At 44.6% G+C, this 23,150-nt stretch overlaps 1 protein-coding gene across 3 annotated transcripts; it reads right to left on the reverse strand.

The window, feature by feature from the left end:
- Window positions 1-9,343: 9,343 nt before the first annotated feature.
- On the reverse strand, window positions 9,344-23,137 carry nln (neurolysin (metallopeptidase M3 family)). Of its 3 annotated transcripts, none has more exons than XM_056588145.1 (13): window positions 22,974-23,137; window positions 21,567-21,814; window positions 21,325-21,473; window positions 20,532-20,636; window positions 20,309-20,411; window positions 20,006-20,166; window positions 19,503-19,638; window positions 17,778-18,144; window positions 16,977-17,178; window positions 16,553-16,739; window positions 10,879-11,007; window positions 10,465-10,601; window positions 9,345-9,954 (listed from the first exon to the last, which is right to left on the reverse strand). In XM_056588145.1, exons 2-13 carry the CDS (start codon window positions 21,793-21,795, stop codon window positions 9,805-9,807), a joined length of 2,055 nt encoding a protein of 684 aa, XP_056444120.1. In that variant the 5' UTR covers window positions 21,796-21,814; window positions 22,974-23,137; the 3' UTR covers window positions 9,345-9,804. The 3 variants fall into 3 exon arrangements, with proteins under 3 accessions (XP_056444121.1, XP_056444120.1, XP_056444119.1); XM_056588144.1 differs by having other exon boundaries at window positions 22,887-23,137; XM_056588146.1 differs by lacking the exon at window positions 22,974-23,137 and having other exon boundaries at window positions 9,344-9,954; window positions 21,325-21,444; window positions 21,567-21,657.
- Window positions 23,138-23,150: the final 13 nt, after the last annotated feature.

A 23,150-nucleotide genomic window follows, 5' to 3' on the forward strand; every position in this document is an offset into this window, starting at 1 on the left:
GATGGACGATCTATGTGGAGAGAGACACGGTTGGACACAATTTTAAATCCGTATGTTTGGGGGGAATAAACTACGGTTTTAGTAGAGGAAAAACCCCAGGGTGAGACTTCCATTTGACTGCATCAGCTGAAAAAAAAACGCATGGATAGAATAAAATCCATGCGCATACCATGCAGAAAGAGAGTGTCTCTGGCCCGCTAAAGGAGAGCTGGGGGCGTGCTACTTCTTTTTGTACCTTTAGAAATCTGGAGGCAACCATTTACTGAGCAAGGAACTGCGCTCACAAAGGGTGCAGAGGCAGCTTCCTCATTGAAAGAAAAGTTTCAAACGACCCAGACGACTCCCAGTGCTCTCTGTGGGAGGGGGGGTGAGGGTAAGTCTGGTTAATCGGTTACCAGAGGGGACCTTTCCGAAGGCGGCCATTCCAGGAAGATGTGTGGAGCGGAACAATGTGGCAGGTAATCTGGGAGGACTCAGGAAAAGGCCCGCTGCTCCACGGAGAAGACGGTGGCAGAGCTTAATGACATCTTTAGAGCCACTGTTTAATGTTTCTGATAAACAACACGCGTGTCTGATTATTCTTCACTGCTTGCTTGGCCAGTTCAGCGTTTTCCTTTGAAACACAGGTCCAAAAATGTGCACTACATAACGTCAGTGGCTCTCCAACGGACTGGCTTCAGGCCACGCATATTAGTCATTGAGTCAGGAGCCAAAAACATCCAAAGTATTTACCATTTGTGCAGTAATCAACAATGCCTTCACGTACTGTTAAAAACATGCAGCCAACGAAAAGCTGCAACGAATTGAATTCAACTAAACAGTCGGCCATTGAAACATGAACAGACATTGAAACTATAGCAAAGAAAGTTATCAAAGTCATGGTCTTCCTCCTAAAGACGCGTTTGGCGTATGCCCTGACCCACCAGTTCAGAAGCACTGAATAGCGTCATATATTCTCCCAAATCAGCCATTTAAAAAATTGCTCCCAAATGTATCAAATGATGAAGCAAATAACACTACAACATGGCATGCTTCTAAAAAGTTAATTCAACCAACTATAAACAAAGACTGTTGTTGTCACATATTATAACTTTAAAGCAGGTAAACGAATACACATTTCCAATGCAGAGCAGACGTGACAAAAGACTTGAACACTGGGCCTTGTACCCGGGCCATACTGAAAGAACCCACGTGGAAACACCACAGCAACCTGAGCAGGTAAGGTTTCGCCAAGGTTCAACAAAGGTTTCCTTGGCAAACACTCGGTTATGAAGAGAAGGAAATCTCTATAATGGGCTAGTGTTTTTCTATCCTTGTCAACAACGAAATGGTGTAGGGACATTCGGCGTTTGAGTAATCCCGGCTCCAGTAGTCCTGCCACGTTAAAAAAGAACTTCTGGTTGGAAAGCAATGATGGCAAACAATGTTCAAACGTAAAGACAAACAGAAACACATCTCCATAGTGGAGGTTACTTGAGACTCATGTCTACCTGTGGTTGTCAGATAGGAGAGAGGTCGTATAGTCAAACTAATCGGATGCCTATAGTCAAAGCCACTTCCTGGTCTTTTATTTAGTTGCATGTCATTAATGAGCAGGTAGGCGCTAGGCCTCTTGCCAATGTAATGTCTGTCTCTCTGTCTATCTGCATGAATGATCCCTCTTTCAATCATTTTGAAAAAAAACGTAAAACATTAAATTTCTCATCAATCTCATAGACAGTACCCCCTTACCTTCCGCTATACCATATCCATGAGTTGTTAAATAGTTAAGCTCACAATCTAGGGGTTTAAAAATAATAATAATAAAAAAAGGCCCCTATAAGGCATTCAAAGATGTTCAATCCATAACAGTCTTGTTGATGACAAAATTATTTTTCTGTTGTGGCATTAAAAAGGATTAATTTCAAAACAGTCGTCTTGCTGACAAGAAACAACAGGAGCGTCACACCCCGTTTACCTGGAGGCCAGGCGCACACGCTACAACACCCACCCAACCAGATCTGCACACATAACCACTCATCAGCATCCCGTTGCCACTTGATAGATCACAGTATGACCACCTTGGACTTTGAGTTGCCACAATTAAAAAAATAGATTCATCAAAGTATGAGAGAAATCTGACAGGCGCCCATTTGTGTTAGTCACTGAAATGAACGAGGAGCATAGTTTTGTGTAATACTTCACATACCGTGTCATTTATGATTTAAGCCCCTTGGTCCCAAAGTATGGCAGGCGAGACAAGTGTGGTAATCTACAAAAAGACGAGAAAGAATTGTAATGGCAGCAAAATAACAGTGGTTCTCAACCAGCTCATTTGGTCTGATTAAACACCTGGGCTCCAGTTTCAATGGCCTCTCAGGGTGATAAGAGACTCCGTTCTGCTCTACTTCCTCCCATGTCAAAGTGTCACGAGTTGGAAAGCGAATTCAAGTTCACAAAAATAGAGTTCCGCAGAAATAGAGTTTAAATACAGACAGACGAAATTAAATCCATCATAGTCGCCAGATGTAACGCTGCCTTTAAAATCAAAAGGCTTCCACTTTTGAGCAGTATTGGAAAAATAGGTTTGTTGTCGTCAGTGGCACTGGTGCCGGAAAAGACAAGGCAAGTTATCAGACTTGCGTGCTGGCATTGCTACCCACATCCTAACCCTAATCAAAAAGGCATCTATCGAGTACATAACCGTCTTGTCCTTAATACCTATCTGAAAAAAAATGTACATAGAGACTACTCAAAGTTAGTTTGAAGGTTTTCACTAACTTGTTGACAGTAAAGTCACTTAGCTGTCATTTTTTACCTCCCGTTATAACATGTCCCCAAACCTCATGTTTAAAGTGACGTTACGTAGTAGCGTCAACAGAAAACTGTTCTGGAAACGGAAAGAGAACCACTACAATGTTTTAAAACAATGTCAAAGTTCATTAGGCTGTATTATTCCTTTAAGTGACAGGAAGGTACAATGTATGCAACAGGGGTGTTGACTTCCTCTAGCTATCTGTTAGGTAAGTTAGAATGTATTTGTGTGCACGTGTGAGGCAAAATGAGGTATTTCGCAGCAAATGTCTCTGTTTTTGGTTGTATTATATAGACCTGAGCACATCGACATTGGCATGTGTGGATAAACTAAACTCGATTAACTACGGTGTTGTATTGTGACACAGTGCTTATTTCCATTGACTGGTATTGACTGAACCGAAAAGGATCTGTAGCCATGTAATTAAAACTGGTTCCATAATAAGATTGATATCACATTGACTTCATATGCGTCGGAATGTTTATCCCATAGCAAGCTCGCACTTTTGTTATGGGGACCTCAAATTTATCATGACTGGAAATGTGAATCCCAACCAATCGTCAGATATAGTGGATGAGCTCATGATGGAACTGTCCCCTATAAGAATGACGGTTTCAAGAGTGCAACGCTACAAGCTAGCAAATAAGATTACATTGCCCTTCGCACAGCATATTTCATTGTTGATTGGAGAATTAGGACAAATGCCATCTAATTCACAACCAGGCCAAAAACTGAAGCCAATTTTAAGGCATCAAAGTAAAACCATGACAAATAAAAGGCTCATCTAGTAAGGATTAGCAACGATCTATAGCACTGCTGAAAATTAATCTCGAAGGGAAAGAACCATGCATACGAAAACAATGTATAAACCAACCAGCAGATGATAGTTATTTGTTTCAATACGATTAATGTCTAATATTAGCCAGACTACCAAACCAAGAGTCTAAGCTGTTATGATTCATCCTCCCAACCTACTCTGATTCAATAAACAGGACGTTTTTTATTCATCATAATGCTAACTATGTTACATCATCTTCAAATCTGTTCTCTAGTAAGCCAATTTCCTGTGGTCAGAGATAAGAACTAGTCTAAATTGAATTGGCATCCAAAACTGAACCATTAAAAGGATTATACTCCCCATCTACAGAGACATACATGAAGATCTTAGTTACATCAAGTGTAGGCCTACTGCAATGTCTTCAGAGGTTTGTTGTTCAACGTACTCAATTAGAGTGAGGATTTGACGTGAGTGTTTCTGTTGACAGACAAAGTGTGAATGTGCGAAAGAGACAGATGTTGTAAGTGGGTCACGGAGGCAGGGAAAGCATTAGTTTAAGCAGCAGAATACACTGATGTACATTTCAATTGATGGAACAGGATGCCCTGTAGTATTCTGTCTGACACTTCACTCACTGCTTCTTTACACTTCAGACTTCAACCGTCCACAACCCAACTGGCATCAGTGTGAACACAAAAGTAGGATATATTTGTATAACAGCAAGGAAATAAACTTTAAGTGTCCCCACCACTGACATAAAAACATTATCTTTCACCAAAATTATGAAAACGGTTAAACATTTTGACCCTGCAACTGATGTATTTGAATGCATAATGTTTACAAAATATAAACACTAAATAATGTATTGACCAAATCAAACAATATGTGCATTTATTAAACGTTGTCAAATGGACAATCTATACAAGCAAGCATTGACTCCCCCGGCCAGTCAAATGCCAGTTGTTCGAGCATTTAAATGTAATTCACACCAGACCAACATAACTCAATTAAATGGATCGACATTTCTGTCAGCACATTGACTATTCCCGTCACATGCCTACGAATTTCCTTTCGTCCGTGAATGGCATGACGCTCCATAATCCTGGCGCAAAGAGCATCAAAATGTTACAACGGCTATTGTGAAAACTCATCGTCTCTTTTGACATTATAAGGGCAGCCCTCCACGAGACTTATCGGTGCCGGCCTCCCAATAAGTCTCTTCTTGGGGTCGACCCTGAAGTAGGGGAGGATGGATGCCGTGCCTATGTGGGAAGAGGGAACACCAGCCCGTATGCAGAGTGTATCAGGTTAAAAGGTTAAGCTCATTAGAGTAACAGGGAGAATGGAACATCAGTCACATTAGCTTCCAGCCAACCACACTAGCCGCGTGAACCCAAATAAACTTTCCGAGTGTAGTGGTGGAAAGAGCATCTCCTGGACTAGAAGAGAGGAGTAAACGGCTCCTACGGAATGACAGCGGAGTCACTGACGAGGTCACGAGGATGGAATTACAGATCGCCGCAACTCAACAGGGAAGGACGGAGGTTATGGGCTTTAAATGAACACACTGGGCCAACACGTACACACACGCCTGATGGAAGGGGTTCGGCATTGGAGGGTAATTTGTGTTGGGTCAGCAACACCAAGTTCAATCTTTGTAGCCCGATGCTTAATGTTAAGGTGAATCACTAGTTCGTAGTTAGTATGGGGAGATGACCAATACCACACTCATAGACTTGGTGGCAATTTAAGCATTTAAGTTAAACGCTCATCCTTCTCATTGCCTTGTGAGTCTTGGTCTGACAGTTTCTGGAACAGAACCATAATTACTTGGAATAAACAGTTTACAGTAGCAAATAGATGCAGAGTTGTTATGTTTAAAATACACTTAAGTAACGTGACAAGGGGAATCCTGCTCTACGTGGACAGGGTCCATTCAGGCAGAATGCTGAATCCAAGAATACAAATTTTGCATCTTCATACATAAATTAATATATAATAATAGTACATGTTATGCTTAGTTTAACAAAGTAAATAGAACTGTTAATAGAGTTGTTATTGACACAGAAATCTAGTACAAGTTTTTGGTTTCACTTTTGTTTGGCAATGGACCAGCAAAACAATGCATCTTGATATCCTTCTCCTTCTAGCCCTAAGATGCTAATTATAAATAGGGCTACCAAAACATTTGACAGCCACCAGGAAACCTTACAGAAGTGTTGTATCAGAGATCTTCAACCAATAAAGAATGCATACCAATTAAAATAACCAAGTCATGTTGTTCTGCACAACAGAATACTGTGATGCACAGAGGAGGATATGTTATACTATTCTGCATATGAAAAGATTTCAGACCGATATCCAAACCAGGTGCGAGTAATTTCCCCAAACCAAGTCAACATACTGGCTTCCATTAGCTCAGAGGACAGGCCATACGTTATCATTTAACCAAACGGTGAATTAGTGTGATCAAACTGATCTGGGGCATGTTTGCCATAGGCCTAGATGAAAACAAGTGGCTTAGTTGATATTCTGCACCCAAAATATCTGAATCTTTGAGCAGGTATGGGTCATTCAAAACCGGTCTTATACTTTACTCATTAGTTAGGAAGTACATATAAACCCCCTTGGGCCATAACCAAGGACAAGTAATTATAGACAGAAACGATCTGAATGTTATTTTCGTTTTTGTTTAAATAAAGAATTCTAATTATGTTTTTTCTCATCGGCGACCTATATATATTATACGATTTTTAATCAGACCCACATAGCAGGTGAATACAGGCACCCTTTAACTCCAGGATGACACATACATTGTTGGGTTTCAGGATAACCTTGGGAAAGAAAGTCTTATGCCTGGCTTGAGGAAAGGCTTTCACATTTTTAAACGTTTAGATAGCCTGTTTGTAATGATGAGTTAAGACTTTGTTTAACAATCTTCATTCGTGCTCAGAAAGGCATATGTAGCATATACCACACATGTTTGAATTGTGTCTAGTCTACTTGGATTTCGACACTGCAATGTGCAGGCCAAATAGATATAGGCCTACCTCATAAGTGAATAAAAACGTGTCCAACTGACACAGCTCTTAAGGCCAATGTAGTCCCAATTCGATAAAATAAAAGTGAGTCTACATAACCCCAGCTACTTATAAACCCATTTCCTCCTCTGTATCCACACATGTGAACCATGTTGTGCTCAATGGACCTGGGGAAGGCAGCATCGATTCCGCTGCACGGATACCGTCCGTCCCAGTAAAACCTCAGGACGTTAGGGACTACAACTAAGACTACATTTCCACAATAATCCACTATATCTCTACAAGTAGTATATCTATCCAACAGCAGGCTTTGTTACCCCTACCGTACCGATGCGCTGAAGGTGATGCCCCAACAATGGATGTAACCTCACCGTCTCACTGCAGCTGCTGAGCAAGACTTGTGATCACAGAAACACTTTAAACCCCTTGTAAGGACGATGAGAGATCCAAGACAAAGCTCACCGTGCACATTGCACAGCTGACAGTCCAAATCCCCCCCGAAATGAAATAGCTACATTTTGAAAAGGGCTATAAAAAAAACAGTCCATGCCCCCTGACTGACGACAAACCCCCCCGAAGAAAAAAACGCGAAGAAAAACGTGAAAAACGAAAGAATCGCGGATTACATCATGAAGTTGGACTGCTTAAACGACATCAGACTCCACATGGAGACACAACGACACCGTCTTAATGCGGGGATCCTCTTATATGATTAACATCATTATTATGACTCATAACCTCGACGCCAGCCAGCCGCTGCAGGCGGCGTGAGGCCCCCAGGACCAGAGAGACGCCAGCCCCGAAGAGACTTACCCAAACACCGCTGATGCTGTCCGGACCCGGACCAGGGGATTATACTCCAGATGGCTCACGATCGGTGGACATTCGCCTTTCGTTTTTCCTGGGTGGTTCGGTCTTGAGAACGGTGGTAGACTTGCTGTGGTCCAAGCTGGAGAGAGAGCTCCTGGGAGCTAGCCTGCTAGGAGCCTTCTGCACCGAGCCACCGTGGCTCTCCAGAAGTTGTTTACGGTTCCGCTCGGTTCCCACACGGGAAAAGTGGTTGGTTTAACCCCGATTACCGATGATCGTTACCTGATCCGGTCCATTAGATTCGGCATTGATGCATTTGGTTTGGGGAAACAGTGCAGTGAAAAGCCGAGAGTGAGGAGGGGAGAATCCAAAATGTCCACAACACTCATCAAGGAAATACAAAAGAGCAAATGCGCAGAAGCTCCGCCAAAGCGAGCCGCTCTCCCCTCGGTCGCTGCTGCCGCACCCTGGTGCTCTCACTCATGCTTTCCCGGTCGATCCCTGGTCCAAAACAGCGTCCGCCAGAGTAGAAACCAACGCGTTAGTGCCCGATTTACCGGAGGCTTTGGTGCACCTGTGAGTGTGTGTGTCGAACGTCCACCAGAAGTCGCCTTTCCAACAAGCCGGAGAGTGTTTGCGTGATGACGGGTTTCACTGTGTGGCCCCCCACCCCATCTCCCCCATGTCCCCCCGTCACAGAGTCAAACCCCATCGGATATACGAAGATATACCTATGCAAAGGTTAGGGAAATAACATTTGACCCTTCACAATTTTACAATAAATATAATAGAATAAGTATAACGCCAGCACTGAGATTAAATTAGATTGCTCGCAAAAATAAATAGTGAGAGAAGCCATTAAATAATCTAATTTTAGAACCACATTTCAGAATTATTAACAGAGATGCTGACACTGCAGCTCACATGTATATGTCGTAATAAAATAGCTTAGCGACGGCAGTTCTTGGCCCAGATATGTTCCTATTTTGAGGACAAGCCACCGCCATCCTGGTCCAGTTTGTTGTCCTTTTATGACCCCTGGTGGTCGTTTCTCTCCACAACAGTCAAGAATACGAAAGAGGTGACCAGATAAACTTGTAGACCTCAAACAAATACTTTTTGGGGGAAATTTGGCCTTCATAGTGAAGAAAGACTACAAGTTCGATAATTACATGTGACTAAATAAATAATAAATTAAGTACATAATACTTTATTGAAATAACCTATATCAAATTGATGCAATAATAATTAGAACTTAGATAGGCTTTAATAGTAATTATCTTCATGTTACATAGCCTAATGTACATGCATATGTAAGTAGACCTACTTTTATGTGTCGACGAAAAGCGCACTTTATCACGTGATAGCCTCCGCAAACGTATGGCTCCCTATCAAATATTAAGTAGTCAACTGTGCTCTTGGCACTCCCCAGCACACCATAATATTCACTCAAAGCCCCAGCAAACTAGCCCAATGGGTACTACTTGCCTTCAGATTTCCTTTTGTAAAAGATCTGCCTACTTTTGGTCACCGTCCTTACTGCTACGGACTATATAAACAAACCATGCGTTGGCCAAAACAGTACTAAACCTTAACTGCAGATGCCTGCTGACCTCGTTACTCTGGAGGCCTCTCATTGGCTCTCGTTCCGTCTTGTTTATTCGAATTTGACTTGCCTTTACATTCCTATGGATTATCAGCAGCATTCACTTAGTATGCGTGTGTGATTTGGAACTGGTTCTATGCCTGCCTGTGCGGCACTTATTGCAATGCAACCATCTTGGAAGGGAGATTCCTCTAATCTGTATGTTATTGAGTTTTTATTCTTTGAATTTCTGAACCTTTTGAGATTAGTGATTATAATTGTTTTTTTTGGTTCTTAATATTACACACAATGTTTGAATCAATTATTAGAATCTGATACAAAATAAATCGTTCAGTACAAAAAATATTTATTTTGTTGATTGATTTCCATTAAACAGATAATAAACATATAAACATATGCAAGTCAAACATTAATCACACTACTTCAACTCACTTTTTAAGTAATTGCAAAACCAATCTGGATCAATTAACACTGAAACCAGTTTACGGATAAGGGACTGCTTAAAAAAACATTCCTTTCACTGTCTACAATACAGAGTTCATCTACATTAGTACATAGTACTTCTTAACCATTACCTACAATGGTAACCAAATCTATAATTTGGTCATTCAGGTCAGTAGTTCAGGTGCCTGAGCAAGCCGTGTGGCTCCCGGATGGTTGCTGGTTAGATCCCTCAGCTCTCCTGGGCAAAAGTGTCAAACGTACCCTTGAGCAAAGCACCGTAGTCCTAGCTGGGGGTTCCCTGGCATGGCTTTGCCCCAACATTAGACCCAGATTAACTCTTCTTCCCTGCTGGATGAACCAGTCCCTTGCACTGAAAGAAGGCGTCTTCACAAGGTTCCCGCCCCAGGAAGCAGGTCAGCATGTCCATTCCGTCAACAGAGCCGCCGGGCTCCAAGATGGCCTTCCGGTACGCTCTTCCAACCTGAAGAACAACCAAAATAAAGCTGTTGAATATGCTGACAAACCTCTTCCAATCTATTACACGTATATGGTAGAGGTGCGTTAGGAAAGGTAAGAGGGTTCTTAATAGAAGATTGGAACGAAAATAAATAATCAAAGTCCCCTCTTGCTCCCTCCCTCCCTCCCTATGATTCCAGTGAGAAGTGTTGTAGTCACGCATCTGGGATGGACAGGAAAAATCTATTCCCCGAACCAATCAAGGTAGAGATGCACTGATCGGTCAAAAATATGCGGGAACAGTCTAAATAGCCTAATGACGCGCAGTAACAGTAACAACAGATATCGTCCAAGCGCTTTTCACTCACTAGTAGCTCACGGCCACTTCTAACAAAACGACAGCCTCGTAATTTTACCCAAAGCACCAATTCATAAAAAACCTTTGAACACAATACAAGGCCCAAAACAACATGCTATTTGTGCCATTTAAAATGAAGATAATTGTTTTTCAAGTAAAACAAAAGACGTTTCACACCTTTGGATTCATGATTCCTTCCTTCTTGAAGTGACTGAAGAAGATGTCCATAGAGTAGACCTCGCTCCAGAGGTAGCCGTAGTACTGGCCATCATAACCCCCGGCCAGGTGGCTGAAGCTGGCCGTCATGTTGGTCCCTTTGAAAGAACACAGATGTACAAAAACATTACGAACAAACGGTCTCTCTTTGAGCTCAATGAGGTTTCAAACTGAAATATGGGAATGAATCAATCTGGCCCATTGTATCCACAAAACACTTTAGCGTCGCTTTGAAAGCAAGTGAAGCCATGTTCAAACCACATCCCCACCAATACAAAACTAGCACCTTTGATGATCCCACCTTGACCTATCCCTGATAGCACCGCGGCTACATTTCAGACTCTAGGCTAACGGCTAGGTATGGTGGCGGCTCACCTGGCGTAGCGGGGATGCCCAGGATGCTCTCGGAGTGCGTGGCGAACACCTGGGCCGTGTCGGCGCACGCCGTGGTGTGCAGTGTCTGATCCACCTTACCGAGGACCACCTGACGAAGGTTCATCATGCCTGCGGGAACACACACGTGCATCCATGTACTGTCTGTGACCCAGGCGGAGGAATCCGAGGCGGAATTCCCTTTGGCCCACCTCACACCCTCATTCCCTGTAATGTACACTACATAGCTGACTATTTAGGGAAGGAGGGTTTTAGGGGGGGGGATTTGGACGGCAGACATTGTTAGGCGTTGTGGTTAAGCAGCAGACACAAAGATGTCAACCCCCTGATGGTGTCATTTCATTTGACATGCATCATGTGCCCGACCACATCTATCGATGAAACTAAAAAAAACGAAAACCGCTATGCATCATGGGATATAGTGCAGAAATAAGTGTCAGTTGTGCATGTATTCAATGTTGAATTATGGGTATTACGATTTTTACTTTATAGGGAACCAGATTTGCACAAAATATATAATCTTACTACTATAATAGCAGGCCTGTCAGACCAGTTACTCAAGTTACTCATGTGCGCATGTGCCAAGCAACCTGCAGCTCACACACACACACAGCAGTCGCGAACGCATACATACACTGATAGCACGCACGTACACACCACATACACAAACTGCACACACACACACACACACACACACACACACACACACACGTCAAGACAAAGGCAGCGACACATACACGGAAGCGCACACACACGCACACCAGGGATGGAAATTAACAGCCGGCACACGCCATTAGCAGCATTGCTAATGGCAATTTCTAATAAAACCCGCAAACGCCGGCTGAATAAGCAGGCCAAGCTCTTCGCAGAAGATCCGGTGATGGGGGTAACCGACCCACCACTACCGGAGCTAGTGGGAGGTTCTCGGGGGCTCGCCGCCCCACTGGGCACCAGCTGGGGATCGGAGGTGGACCTCACCGACGCTTCCCAGCCGCTGGAGTTGACTCAGCCCAACGCCATCGAGGCTAGCCTGCTGGTAGGGCCTGAGGAAGCCGAGGGCGGTTACTCAGAGTCGGGGGGGGGATCCATTAGCCTCGGCTCTGACGAGTACGAGGATGATGATTCCTTTTCCCCCCCGCACCGCGTCGCCTATGATGGTAGGCAGTGAACGGCGGTGCGTGCACCTCCCTGAACCCGGCCGTCAGCATGGACCTCCACGAGGCCTGCAAGAGGGCGGCTGCGAGGCTGAACATCGAGTGGCCTGAGCCCCCGGTGGAGACCGCCACATCTCGCTACGAGGGCAAGCGACTCCCAAAGGCGAAGGCCTCAACCAGCCTGCTACTTCCGGCCTTTCCCGGGTCTTGGAGCAAGCCTCTCTCAGTCAAGATCCCTGTCCAGGGTGGATCGGTGTTGGATTGGGCCGGTATGGAGGGAAAGGGGTTCTCTCACCTGCCTCCGGTTGAACCACTGCTGGCGTCGCACCTCCACCCCACGCAGAAGTCCTCCATGACTTCGGCGAGCCCTACACTGCCGTCCAGAGCCGACTCCTTTCAGTCGTTGATGACCGAGAAGGTCAGCTACAAGGCGATGGCCACGACGGTGAGGGCGCTCAACGCATCGTCGCTGCTGCTGGCCTACATGTCATCATCACCCACCCCGGCCCTGTGGGATGAACCGTGCGTGGTGACGGACCTGTGCCTGCGCCTTCACAGGAGCGCTGTCCAAGCGTCCGGAAGGGCCATGGCGCTGATGGTCGCGCAGGAGTGAGCGAGGTGGCTGAACCTGTCCAGTCTCTCTCAGAGGGAAAAAACCCAACTCCTCGACGTGCCTGTGGACCCGAAAGGCCTGTTTGGCCCAGCGTATGAGGTCATGTTGAAACGCTGGGAGGAGAAAAAGAGGGAGGGTGAGGCGCTGCAACTGTCTTCCCAGAAGAGCGCCTTTCCCCGCCAACACACCCGGCCAGGTGTTCACCCAGCCCCGCGCTCCTCCGCCGGCTTACCGCGTCCAGAAGTGTCAGCCCCACCCAACCCAGGGGGCCGGCCGGGGCCAGAACAAGCCACCGGAGCACAGTGGCACGTGGGCGAGGAAGCCACCCGCGCCCGGGGTGGCGCCAGGTGGCCGTGCGGCCCCTTCGGCTACTCAGGGAGCCGTGAAGAAACCAAAGCGGAAACCAAAGCGGTTTTTACTCTAGGTACTTTCTAGTCCCGAAGAAGGGAGGGGGCCTCCGGCCGATATTAGATTTACGTGCTCTGACCAGATACATGAGACAGTTTCAGGATGCTGACACACGCTGCTCTCATACACTTCGTGCGCCCGGGAGGCTGGTTCACAAGCATAGATCTGAGGGACGCTTATTTCCATATCCCCATTTATCCCCCTCACAGGAAATATCTCAGCTTCTCCCGTTCGGCCTTCCGTTAAGTCCACGGGTGTTTGTGAAATGCACGGAGGCTGCTATCGCGCCCCTCAGGTTGAAGGGAATGCGTTTAGCAACATACATAGACGACTGGCTTCTAGCCACACAGTCGCCCCAGGAGGCTCAGGCGTGCTCATATCGCACCTAATGTCCCAGGGTTTCACAATAAACGTGAAAAAGAGTGTTTTGGTCCCAATTCAAAGCATAGCGTTCATAGGCTTGTGCCTCGATTCGGTGACGTTCAAAGCACGTCTATTCGCAGGGGGACGATGTTGAAGTTCAGAACGTGCCTCAGACTATTGGGTCTGATGGCGTCGGCGCTGGTGGTAGTCCCACTTGGCCGCCTCCATATGAGGCCGGTTCAGCGATGGCGTGCATCACTCAGACTGAACCCGACGTGCCATGGCCATCGCCGGGTTTTGATCTCCATGCCGTGCGTCTCGGCGCTGCGCCCTTGGGGACGCGCGTCCTTTCTGACTACAGGCGTTACCATGGGAACTGTCCTGGTGAGGAAGGTCCTTTCGACGGATGCCTCTCGGGCGGGCTGGGGGGCCGTATACGAGGGCAGTCAATGGCACGTGGAGCTCACATATGCAGTTTGTTCACTTAAACTGCCTGGAACTTCAGGCGGTGTAACTGGCGCTGAAACATTTTCTTCCCTTTCTGAGAGGGCAACATGTTCTAGTCAGGATGGACAACACCACGGTGGTGGCGTATATAAACCGTCAGGGGGGGCTACGCTCCCCTCAAATGCACACGTTGGCACACGTTTGCCAGGCTATTTCGGAGGCGGGACACGTTCAGAATTCCAGTCAGAGTCAAATTCCAAGTCAGAATACTTGGATAAAATCTGAATTCTGATAATTAAATCCAGCATTAAAGGGGTTCATTTAAGAAGGTTCTCACCAGTCATTTGTCACCTGGTCGCGTTGTCGAGTTTTTTTTTTAAAGTAGATCACTATCGTGCAATCATTTCCCAGTGTCAGAATTCTGAGAATTTAGTCAGCATTCAGATTTCTCAGAATTCTCTGACACTGCAAATTAAAGCACTACTACTAGCGAACTACTTTCAGCGTGACTGGAGAGAACTTCCTTAAACTAACCTTTAATGCTAGATTTGCTAGCATTAACGCTTTTGTGTGAATTAGTTTGGTTCTGTTTCATGGAAGCCGGAAGAGGGAGATTCCTGGGGCTTGCCCCATGAATTCATCCATGCACACGCTCACACGCCACACTTTGTATTTCTCACGCAGAGAAATTACCAGAATAGCGCCCACCAATTTGGGCCGCTATTTAACAGTGTTACTGGTAGGAATCAAATGCGTTTCCCGTATGTAGGGGAACCAGACTTCCTCTTTTGCCCGGACATGCCCTCTTTTTGAGACACTTTTAAAAAAAAGTTTTGCGGAATTTCAAAAAATATTAAAGCCTCATACATGTTCACATTGAATTTGCGTTGCGTTTCTCTGGGTCGTTCACAAACTAGTTAGGCTATGCCCTCCCCTACTCAGTTCTGTTTGCTTTGCATTGTTGGAAGTGAGTAGGGGGAGAGGTTAAGTAGAGCCTTCAGACAGTTTGACTTACCGTCGTGTTTTGTATTTATTTCTTTACCATTAGTTTTATAGGGACAAACATTAACAACATTAACAAATTTCTCCTACAGGGGATTGATAAAGTTCATGTTGTTTTATTAACGTTTTCAACTCAGTTCCTTGGTAGAACCTTCTTACAGTAAAAACACTTCCAAACACTGATGGAAAAAAGATGTGTAGGAAAAACACTTTTTGTTATCCATTGTTACTATTATATTGTTTAAAATGTACGCATCGCATATATTAAAAAAATATATAGCGTATAAAAAGTGGCTGAGTGATGAGTGGCTGGTAGATTTTTTAATCTACCTGCCACAGTGGCTGGTGGGCAAAAAAGTTCATTTCCATCTCTGACGCACACACACCGTATGTCAAGACAAAGGCAGCGACACACTTGCAGGTAAGAACGCACACGTACACACGCAGCGACACACTCGCCCAGGTAAGTCTTTATGTTTTTAAACATAACGAGTCCGCTGTCGACAACCTCTTCCAGGTAACACGTTCTGTCTATAGACTGTAGAAATTGTGATAAAAGAACAAGCAACGACGGGTCGTTCATTTTGTCATATAAAAACGGTTAAATTCAAACATCGCACCGACCGGCATATCATCACAGAAGTCACGTTATCTTAAAGAGACAGTGTCCCTATAACACAGAACGAAAACATGTCAATAACACAGTATGGTGAATTATGTCTATAGAGTCCACCACAAGACTACACTTTGTTGCTCAAATGTAATATTACAGTCCTCCTTGAGCCTCCCGAAATGTCTTTACACTTTGTTGCTCAAACTTAATATTACTTTTCCTCCTTGAGCCTCCCCAAATGTCTTCTGATATTAATATCAACTAACCAATAGTAGTTGCCTTGCATTTTAAAATGTCAATGCACTTTTCAGCCCTGAATAACAGTAAAAGCTATTTAATAATTGATTTGCATGCATAGTATATTACACTTTCCAGTGAACAATTACCCCTGCTACCATAAATTGATAAATTTTATAATGTAATCAAATGCTCACACACAAGCTGCTTTCAGACACATGTGTAAGTCCTGATATTCTCCTGATGGGCCGTATGTGTGAACAACATATCATGACATTTGTACCCTGAAAATCTCCTGAATGATACTACCCCTAAGGTAGTATTGTCTCCGTAGGAAATGTAAATGACCTTATATGTTAATGAGGAGTAGAAAGTCTGTATTTCTCACACCACTTCAGTGGGCGTGTTGATGACGCTTCTGCATGTCATTGAGTGGCCCCCTAAATGATAATCAGCTGGTTGCCTTTTGTTCGCCGAATGGTTAAAAAATATTTATAAAAAAACTTTTAAGAGTCATTTCTAGTGAACGAATGTAATACGTTGTAAAATTAGAGGCAAAATGTTATCATATTATGCGCCAGAAATTTGTTAAATTATCGACTGGGGTTTCCACATTATTGCTATGGGTTTCATTTCAACTAGAGGTTGAGCACGCACAGCGCTCGCGCGAAAACTCTAGTAGTAATTATAAACTGCATTTCTAGAGATTTTAAAGACACCAAAAGCGTAACATTATAGTACCCTTTATAGAAAGCATAAAGGGGCCCAAACTAAGCATCTAAATCTCCAATGATGCACCTCAACCATCTTGTGACCCACCGGTGTTGGCGACCCGGGAGGCGATGAGCTTGCTGAGCAGGGCGTCCGGGATGGGGCTGCCGTCCTTGTAGTGACCCGACATCCTCCTGAGGGACGGCTCCTCCCACACCCAGTTCTCAAGCATCTGGGACGGGACCTCCACGAAGTCCGTCTCCACCTGGGTCCCGCTGAACTCCGAGAACACCGTCTGAGAGGGGAGATACACACACACACACACACACACACACACACACACACACACACACACACACACACACACACACACACACACACACACACACACACACACACACACACACACACACACACACACACACACACACACACACACACCAGCCTTTTTGCCAATTGTCTTCGTACTACCAGGTGATAACCTTTTATTCAACAAAAATCGACAGAAACATAAGCTGTAATGTACTCCTACCTTGGAGCAGAGTTCATGCATGACGTGGCCGAACTCGTGGAAGTAGGTCTCCACCTCGTGGTGCTGCAGCAGGGAGGGCCAGCCCTTCCTGGGCTTGGTGAAGTTGGCCACCATGGCGGCTACGGCCAGCCTCCGCTCCCCGTCCGGTCCCACGCAGCCGGGCTGCAGCCCGAAGCACGCCGCATGCCCGTACTTCCCTTCCCTAGTAAAGGGTGAGGGTGAGGTTTACGGTTTGGGGACTTTAAGGGGCTGTAGGCAAATATAAGAGCTATTTTTTAGTGTAGTTTGGGTGTAATTTGTTAGAAATTGTACAATAATCCCCCATGAGTGGGTGAAATGCACTGTGAGCATATCCTTTTCTATTTGACTGTGCCTGCCTTCGTATGTGACTATAGACTTTTACAACCGCTCCCGGCTCATTTCTGACCAATCAGGGCAACTCTTTCTTGATTGGTTCAGACAAACCATCTGAAATTCCTATATTTTCAGTTCTCTCTTTATAACTCTCGGATCCTTCTTACAGCACCTTACAAGTTAAGATTGAAGTTACATTTTCAATATTTATTCATAGTGATTTGAGCAAATCCAGCAAAAGGGCACTGGGTTCGATCCCCCATATCAGCTTTTCTTAAAAGAAAAAAGCCCCTGCTCTACGACTCACAGTAAACGGTAACAGTTTGCAACGAGACCCCCAGTACGCAACACTCACACAGAGATTGTCCCCCTGTCTCTAATCGAGCGAAGCACTTAAGAGACCGACCAGCGGGACTGCATCCCAAGCCCCCCAGTACTAACACATACCTGGGATGTAAATCGAGGTAGAAGCGTCCGATGTCGTCCCCGGTGGCGGCGTCCCGCACGGCGTACAGGTCCACCGACTCGTGCCAGGCGTTGGGCGCGGGCACCTGGGTGAAGGTGAGCCCCAGCAGCTCTTGGTAGATGCCCAGCAGCCCGCGGGTCACTGTGTGCAGGGGGAAGTACTCGATGAGCTTGTCCTTGTTGACGGCGAACTTGACCTGCTCCACCTGGTTCATGTAGTAGGGCAGGTCCCAGGCGTTCACCTGCCCGTCGAAGGCGAGGCCCTTCATCAGGCACTCCCTCTTCTTCAGCGCCAGCAGGTACTTGCGTTCCTTCTCCCCGATGGGTTTTAGTCGTGTGTATAATTTATCTGTTGAAACAAAAAAACGAACAAGGTTAGCGTAACGCGGTCAGCATACTTCAAAGACGTTGATTTTAGTTGGTTAAGACCCGAGGGGTCTCCATGGAGACGGATATCGGAAATCCCATTGCGGAAATAGATCGAGTGCCAAACAAGAATTTTAACAAGGCATATTTTTGTGCGTTTTCTCCGCAATCACGTCATCGATTCTTAAGACAGCGCCAAACTTATTTTCTGCGTTTAGCATACGGTCCGCTTTAAAGTGAAGCATTAGTTTCATCAGTGAATTCGAAAGCCTGTTTTTCACTCTTTTCAGTCAAAACTCATTTTTTTTTAATTGTGGCAGCTGTTGTTGAATTGGTAATTAAAGCGGATGAAATGAGCAGGTGGACGACACAAAGCATGGGGTTGTTGTTGTTATGGTCGTTGCTGCTCAACTATAGTTAATTCCAGCGCAGCCTATCCTACCAATCTGATGACAATGATATTTGACGTCTCTCTTGGACGAGTGTTGAATTGCAAGAGGCTGCCATCTGATGGCGGCAACCCAAGGATGAAGGTCTGCGTGGGGTTGTGTCGGGACAGCTATGTTGCCATATTATTTACTAGGTACTATTTAGGACAAAGAACACTCCAGTGCCAACAAGCAACAGTGTCAACTCAGGCCGGCTCGCTTACAACTTAATAAGAGTGAGCCGTCACCGACAGCGATGTTGGCTTTATTGACGTTCCCAACGGCAGTAATAAACTAAAATATCTCTGGAAAATGATTATGCCGTCACAATAGATAGCAAATAGGGATGCACCGAAATGAAAATTCTTGGCCGAAACCGAAACCGAATATACTGAAACAGTTGGCCGAAAGTCGAAACCGAATACCGAATGTGGCTTTTGTTGTTTTTCATTCATTTTGCTTTAATTTTTCACCATTGCATAAATCAAACAATTAAATGTCCTTTATAAACTTTTTTGTCTTGCTTTTCAATAAAAAAAATCAATTACAAATTTGATACAAAATATTTATTTAATACTGAACGTTTTCTAACATTCCAGCAGACCTTATAGCAACATTATTTTATTATGTGTATTTTTTTCGGCCTTTTTACTCCTTCGGCCGAAACCGAAAATTATGTTGGGCCATTTTCGGCCGAACATTTTCGGTGGCCGAATATTCGGTGCATCCCTAATAGCAAAACAATAGGTCTATTGTTGCAAAAACAAACAACTAGAGATCAAATAATTTGTATGAATTGGCAATGTATAAAGTTAACCCATACCAATTGACAGACAACACATTGCAAAATGACTGCGAGTATGTGGCAACATGTGTTGATGTTGATGTTGAGTATGTGTTGATGTTGTCTTACCTAGGAAGTCAGACACATGGTTGGCATTCCGGGCCATGTTTAATTCCAACACATAGTCTGCATGGCTGCTGAACCCCAGTAGGCTGGCGACCTTTGCCCTCAGCTCCATCAACTGCTCCAGGATGGCTGTGTTCTCCTGCCACAAATAACAGCACAATGAACCCAATGAATGACCTGAATGAACATCACAAATTGAGCTTTTAAAAACGTTTAATGCAAACTAGTGCAGGTTAAATGCAAGATTTGTGAAGGACTAGCCAACTAGTAAATAAGAAAAAAGGGAACTGCCTAGAAAATCGGTCAAAAAGTGAATGCCTGTTTTCCAAGTTGTACATCCTGCCTTTAAATAATTTCTCTAAAATGAAAGCGCAAAATAAAAAGCGACTGGAATTTTGTGCTAGTTGACTCGTCGTGACATCCCTAACTTAGACATGTGATGAGGAAACAACGTGCGGGCCGGTTTTATGGCCCGCTCTGCGAGACGTCCCGCGGTGTGCTGTTACCTCCTTACACCTGCTGTGGAACGCCGTCTCCATCCTCCTCCTGGTCTCAGGAATGTGGCATCTCTTCATCAGAGGGTAGTAGTGAGGGTACTCTAAGGTCACTTGGTACCGCCCGTCCTCCGTCCTCTCCAGCCCGTTCAGATAGCTTTCGGCCAGCCCCCCTACAGCACAGGGGAGGGCGTTTAAGGTTGATCTCCCCCCCCCCAGCACTGTGGACGTCCGGGTGGGGGGCATGTGAGGTGACCAGCCAGCTGCTGCTAATCGCGCTCTTAAATCAACAGATCCATGTTGACTCTCACTTACCCAGCTCGCGCTCGGAGAAGACGAGGGCCGTGGTGTCCTCATTGAGGTTCCTGTTGAACTCGATTGAGAGCTCGCTTATCAGTTTGGACGCCCTCTTGATTTCCTTCGGGGACGAGAGATTTAATGGAGGGTGCGGCCAGTGTGATACTGTAAGGGTTTGATCCACCTCATTAATCACAGACATAAAAGGGGCTGATTATGAAGATGATGAATAGTTGGGTACCTCTTGTATCTCTTTGGCCAGATGTAGTCCATTTCGTTTGCCCAATGTTACGATTCGATGTACAAATCTGTTTTCCTCCGGTGTTAGGTGGCCTTGGAGCTTTTTCTATGCGGTAGAACATAAACAGGTTAAGAAAAACACCATTCTGACCCTCATGATCTTATGGATTACAGGTAGTAGTTTCCATTTGAATACTCTTTTCCATTGGTTAGCTCTCAAATGTGCTTCAACACTGGTCATTCTGTATCTGAGACTCAAACTAACCTAGGACTTTTAGAAGTTGTAATATTAGTCGTTTCAAATGGGTGAATGTTTGCCATCAGCTGCCATCACCATTTAGATTGGATCCCTTGGTGTTGTGCAGATCTAAACCTAGCCTACACATTGCATCCTCATCACTCATGTGTTCACAAATAGTTACCCTCAACTTGACTTCAAATTATAATAATATCCCCCCACGGGGACCTGCTACACACCAGTGTTCTGGAAGCTTGTTCAACCGGTTTTCATCGCTCTCATGTTCTAATAAATCATTATTTATAGCCATTTCACATTTGATAAGGGTAACTTTAGCACCTCCCTCGTAAACTAAATCCACTGTAAAAAGCCAAACTACATTTCCTGCATATTAATTCCACTTCAAAGCCATATCACATTTGGATATGGTTTTGTCTTACTCACACTTAATAAACTTAAACAGATTCTAACTTTGACAGTCTTCCTGGAACTAATAACCCATCTTTTAATTCCAGGAAGCGTGCCATACAAATAGATAAAGGGGTTCTGTTGGTACCTGAAGGGCTATCACTCTGTGAAACACATCTTCTCTCATACTTATTTCCACGTCAAACTTAGCCAACTTTTTCTCCGCCTCTGTGCTTGCGGATCGCACCTCCTTGCAGGGCGACACAAACTGGGGGAAATCAAGAACATGGCGTGAGGCTGGAGGAGAATAAACACAAACAACGTTAATACATACAAACATATACATCACAGTGTGCAATACTTTGGTCGAGGTGAATACATTGTACGTACCTGCGTAATTAAACTTGGCGTCGGCTAGGGTTAGGAGGGTGTTCTGGACGGAGACCGTCTCCACGTCTAGGGAGCCGATGTGGTCGTAGGCCGTCTTGGTTCTGTTGATCAGGTTGTCCGTGTGAGTCTTGATCTCGTCCGGGCTGAGGTCCCATCTCAGGGCGTGGTTGCCATTCTCACCCTGGGAGATTCCTCTGCTGGCTATAGAGAATACAGTCTGGAGAGGCATTCTGGAGAGCTGGAAAACTCTGCAGGGGGAGAAATAAAGTTGATCAGTTTGAGTTGCTGAACATAAAATTGGGCTTGTTTCAAATAATGAATATAATAATGATAATAATGATACGTCATATTACATTGATATAAACACTTTATAAAAGTTTTTATTAAGCATGTCCTATTAATATTTGATCATATTTTATTCACTTGGAAGAGAGAACAGTAAAACTTTAACTTGTGTTTCCCATTGATAAAACCTTTAAGCTACTTCAATAGACCAGATTGCCATTAACTTCCATTTGTGTTCATTGGTTATTTTCACAAGCCAAAAAATATTTATAGCATGGTCCCTTGAAAATATTTCCACCACCTGTTCATGGGCAGATATTTCTATCAAACGGTGCCTCAATTATAACAACATAAATATTGTATACAACATAAAAGATGGTAAGAAATGCAAATAACAAGGCAAAGTTAAATATAAGGCGTTGAAAACAAATCACTGCATAGAAGACTACAGCCAAACGGGAAAAGCCAAACTGGGAGGATAGTGAATAATGTAGAAACACATGTAGCATAAAGCTCATAGCTTATTTCAAATGAGTGGATAATTAAAGAGTATATATTTATTTGATACATGTATGATTTAACGTAGGCCTATGGATTGACCTTGGCCTTAAGAGTGTTATTATAATGTTTTTAATCAACAGATCTTCACTGCTTGTAATTACTGAAGGGTTTTAGGGGGGTTGAGGGGGTCATCTGCAGGTGCTCAGAGCTCATCCCCCCGGGATGATTTAGGAGGTAATAAATACAAGGTCAAACAGACGAGGAACTTCAAACATGCGGCCACATTTCTCCACCGCTAAATGACGTCCTTTCCCCGTCACTTCCAGTAATCAACATCAATACGAAACATACCAAGTGTGTGTCCGAAAGTAAACCAAGCTGGATTTATGATTAAACAAACGCAACGCAAACAAAATAACGAATAATCCATTATAATGCATCATGCATTTCATTTGAATGGCACAGACGAATTCAAACGTTGCACAAAATGCACAAAACTGCTGATGTAAGTGATTGAAGCCAAAAGTAGTATACCTGCAGTAAAGGGTGGGACACGCTGCACTTCTGAACCAAAACATTCCTGCTGCAACAAGCCCATGCACTAAGCTGTAGCCTACAAACCAACGTATTCACTCCGCTCCCTCTCTCCCTCTCTCTGTGTGCACTGCTGGGCAGGTGGTCGTCTGTCTCCGGCTCGAATCCCTGTGCACTCCTGCGGTGTGTGAGGCAGCAGTGCACCCTCAAAAGTTAACGTGCAAAATAAATACTCTTGACTTCCGCGGTTTGAACGCGCATGCG

Source organism: Gadus chalcogrammus, chromosome 4 (assembly GCF_026213295.1).
Source record: "Gadus chalcogrammus isolate NIFS_2021 chromosome 4, NIFS_Gcha_1.0, whole genome shotgun sequence".
NCBI classification, from domain to species: domain Eukaryota; kingdom Metazoa; phylum Chordata; class Actinopteri; order Gadiformes; family Gadidae; genus Gadus; species Gadus chalcogrammus.